This window comes from Mus pahari, chromosome 2 (assembly GCF_900095145.1).
Source record: "Mus pahari chromosome 2, PAHARI_EIJ_v1.1, whole genome shotgun sequence".
In the NCBI taxonomy this organism is placed as follows: domain Eukaryota; kingdom Metazoa; phylum Chordata; class Mammalia; order Rodentia; family Muridae; genus Mus; species Mus pahari.
In genome coordinates, this window is record NC_034591.1 from 48,777,151 (window position 1) to 48,780,827 (window position 3,677).

General features: G+C 45.9%; 1 protein-coding gene across 2 annotated transcripts in view; it reads left to right on the top strand.

The window, feature by feature from the left end:
* Positions 1 to 1,860, top strand: part of Fam71f2 (family with sequence similarity 71 member F2) — a 9,408-nt gene extending 7,548 nt beyond the window's left edge. Inside the window, exons 5-6 of one of the 2 annotated variants that reach the window (XM_029535648.1) lie at positions 494 to 499; positions 1,677 to 1,860. In XM_029535648.1, coding sequence (XP_029391508.1) covers positions 494 to 499; positions 1,677 to 1,860 — 190 coding nt within the window. The remainder of the gene's footprint in view (positions 1 to 493; positions 500 to 1,676) is intronic. The other variant, XM_021191769.1, reaches the window with a different exon arrangement.
* Positions 1,861 to 3,677: the final 1,817 nt, after the last annotated feature.

Here is a 3,677-nt window from a genome sequence, read left to right on the forward strand (position 1 = left end):
TCTTCTCTCTCCCTCCCTTCCTCTCCCCTCCATTCTCCTTTCCCTCCTTTCTCCTTTCCTCTCTTATCTCCCCCCCTCCCCGCCACCATGAGCTGACTGGCTGACTTTAAACTCCAGATTCTCCTGCCTCTTCTTCCCGAGTGCTAGCATAGACTGTGCCAGCACGGTTTCCTGCATGCCAGTCAATCCCTACGATGTCCACTCAGCCACACCCCCAGCCCTGCCCCCCTGGTTTTGTTTGCTTGTCTGTCTGTTTTGTTTTGTTGACTCAGGGTTTCGCTCTGTAGCTCTGAATAGACTTGATCTTGCCATAAGCCTGCCCTGGCCTCCAAAAAGTTTCCTTTCTTCGGACCTGAAGTTATGACTCATTGGTTAAGATCCCTTCCAGAGGATTCGGGCTGAGTTCCCATATCCACAGGGGAGCACACGTCTGTAACTCTAGTTTCGGGTCTTTCTGGCCGCCTTAGACAGCAGGCACACAGATGGTGAGCAGATACACGTGAATATGAAACACCCTTAGTTAGGGCTCCATTGCTATGAGCAGATACCATAGCCAGAGCATCTCTTATAAAAGACAGCATTTAATTGGGGCTGGCCTACAGATTCAGAGGTTTAGTCCATTATCATCAAGGAGGGAGCATGGCAGCTTCCAGGCAGGCGTGGCCCAGGAGAAACTCAGAGTTCTACATCTTCATCTAAGGGAAGTCAAGAACAGACTGTGTTCCAGGCAGCAAGGAGGAAGGTCTCAAAGCTCATCCCAACTGTGACAAACCCTCCAACGAGGCCATACCTCCTAATAGTGCCACTTCCTGGGCCAACAATATTTAAACTACAACATACCCATACACATAAAATAATAAAAAATATTTATGGTTTCTTAGTGGGATACACAGTCATCACTTTCTCTTATCATTTCCTAGTGATTTAAGTTGATTTTTTTTCCCTCTTCATAGCTTTCTTGGGTTATTTTGTTGTTGTTTGGGTATTTTGTTTTGTTGTTGTTATTGTTTTTCGAGACAGGAGATGACTTTGAACTACTGATCTGTCCTGCCTCCACTTGCCATGTATGGGATCACAGGAGTGCATTAACAGATGCCTGTTTGTTTTGGATTTTCTGATTAGTTGTTTGGTTGGGTTTATTTTGTTTTTGTTTTTGAGACTGTCTTATTGTTTAGTTCTTGGCTGGCTTGGAACTCACTATGTAGACCAAGTTATCTTTAAACTCAGTCTGCTTCCTCTGCCTCTGCCTCTTTGGTGTTGAGATTAAACGCATGCACCATCAGGTCCTGTATTGTTGGTTTTTTTCTAAGACAAAGTTCCACTGTGTAACTTGGGCTAGCCTGGAACTCAGGTCCTCTGGCAGACAAATATGTGCTCTTAACCACTTAACCACTCCAGCCTTTAAAAAGAGTTTATTTAAGGAGAATGTTTTGTGTGAGTGGTCATTTTGCCCATAGTACCTGTGGGGACCAGAAAGGGACATGAGAGTCTCTCTAACTGGAGTCATAGACAGGTTAAGATGCCAGGTAGGTTCTGGGGACCCAACCCAGGCCTTCTGGAAGAGTAGCAAGTGCTATTAACTGCTGAGACATTGTTCCAGCCCTTACGTGATTTTAAACATTTATTTCCTTCTTTTCTGTTGCTTTCTATGACCCGGGAATCGCTGACTCCCTCAGGAATACTGCCACAGAAACAGACAACTCTGGCAACTGCAAGACAACCCCGCTGGTGGCATCTTCAACTAGTATGCCCATGAGAGCCGCTTTGACTCACAGTCTCTGGGAACAAGAGGACTCATGTGAGAACTTCCTGCAGGCTCCTGTAGCCAGCTCCCTAGGAGAGAACTTGTTGGGACCCTAATACCTAGCCAGAGTGGGGTGTCAGCCCTGTCTTCTATGTGTTTGCTCTGCCTCCTACAATGCTGCTTCCTGCAGTGGGCCAAGTAACCATGGGAGCGATGATATGGTACTTAACACCAAGATGCTCTTCTACTTCCACCAATAAACCTCCAATGGAGTCCTCGTTGTTGGAGGTTGTCTGTTTGGGGAGACTCTGAGCAGTTGGGAAAAAGATGGCTAGAAATCACAGCTCACTCCTTAGAAAAATAAATGGGAAGAAAGCTGTCACACCAAAACAGAATCCACACATCGTTGGGTGTTAAGGAACCATATCGTTGTTAAGGAGCCACATAGTTGTTAAGGAGCCACATAGTTGTTAAGGAGCCATAGTTGTTAAGGAGCCACATTGTTGTTAAGGAGCCATAGTTGTTAAGGAGTCACATAGTTGTTAAGGAGCCATAGTTGTTAAGGAGTCACATAGTTGTTAAGGAGCCACATTGTTGTTAAGGAGCCATAGTTGTTAAGGAGCCACATTGTTAAACATTGTTATATTAAGTCTCCATACCTTACAAGAATAAGTTTCTGTTTCCTAAACCTAATGCGTCCTGCAAACCATGTTTCTCAACCTGTGCTGAACTTGTGACCCCATGGTATATACCCACCGCTTTGCTTTGCTAAACTCCTGGACACCTATGGTGACTCCCTTTCCATGCGATGCATTCCTGCACTAACCTACCTCACAGGCAGCCTTGAGCCCTGAGTTCCCTGTCTTAGAGTTTCATTGCTGCCAAGAGACACCATGACAAGAGGCAACTCTTATAAAGGAAAACATTTAGTCGAGGCTGACATACAGTTTCAGAGAGGTTCAGTCCGTTATCATCATGGAGGCAAGCACAGCAGCATCCAAGCCCACATAGTACTGGAAAAGGAACTGAGAGTTCTACATCTTGATCCATAGGCAGCAGGAGACTGTGAGCCACATTGGGCATAGCTTGAGTGTAGAAGACCCCAAAGCCCATCCCCACAAGGCCACACTTTTTCCAACAAGGCCATATCTTCTAATAGTCTCACTCCCTATGGGCCAAACATTCTAACACTTGGGTCTATGGGGGGCCATGCCTATTCAAACCATCACAGTTGTCCCCTACCCCCTTCTGTCCAGGTGCTGACAGCCAATAATCTCAACAGCTGTTTTCTAACAACCCTAACCCTTCCCCATAAATGAGACCTCAAAAGCCAGCGAGGGGGCTGTTCTCTGAAACCCCAACTTAGGGGGAGGTAGTTGTTTGGTCAGCCCCTTGTGCACCTCTAAATAAAGATTGCTTTGATCAGATAGTCAGGAAATGATGTTTGTTTGTTTGTATCTATTCTACCACAAGCCAGTTGAAAGCCAGAAGTATCTAGGAAATATCTAAACCAGAGACATCCAGGGCAAAAGAAGGAGCCTTGTGGAGAGAGCTAATTTCCTCTGTCTAAGAGTCAGTAGGAAGCCAAGGCTGTGGTGGCTCATGCCTTAAATTCCGAATTTGGGAGGCAAAGTCAGGCAGATCTCAGTTAGGTCAAGGCCAGCCTGGTCTATAGAGTGAGTTCCAGGACAGCCAGGGCTACACAGAGAAACCCTGTCTTGAAAAACTTGTGCTAGAAGGAGAGAGAGAGAGAGAGAGAGAGAGAGAGAGAGAGAGAGAGAGAGAGAGAAACAGAGGCAGGATGTTGGTATAAAGAAATCCCCAAAATGATATAGTATAGTAACCAGCTGGGTGATAACCCCACCCATCTCACATAAGAACTTGAGTGTTTATCTCTCAACTCCCTGTGTTAGGCCAACTTTTGGCCTCTTGG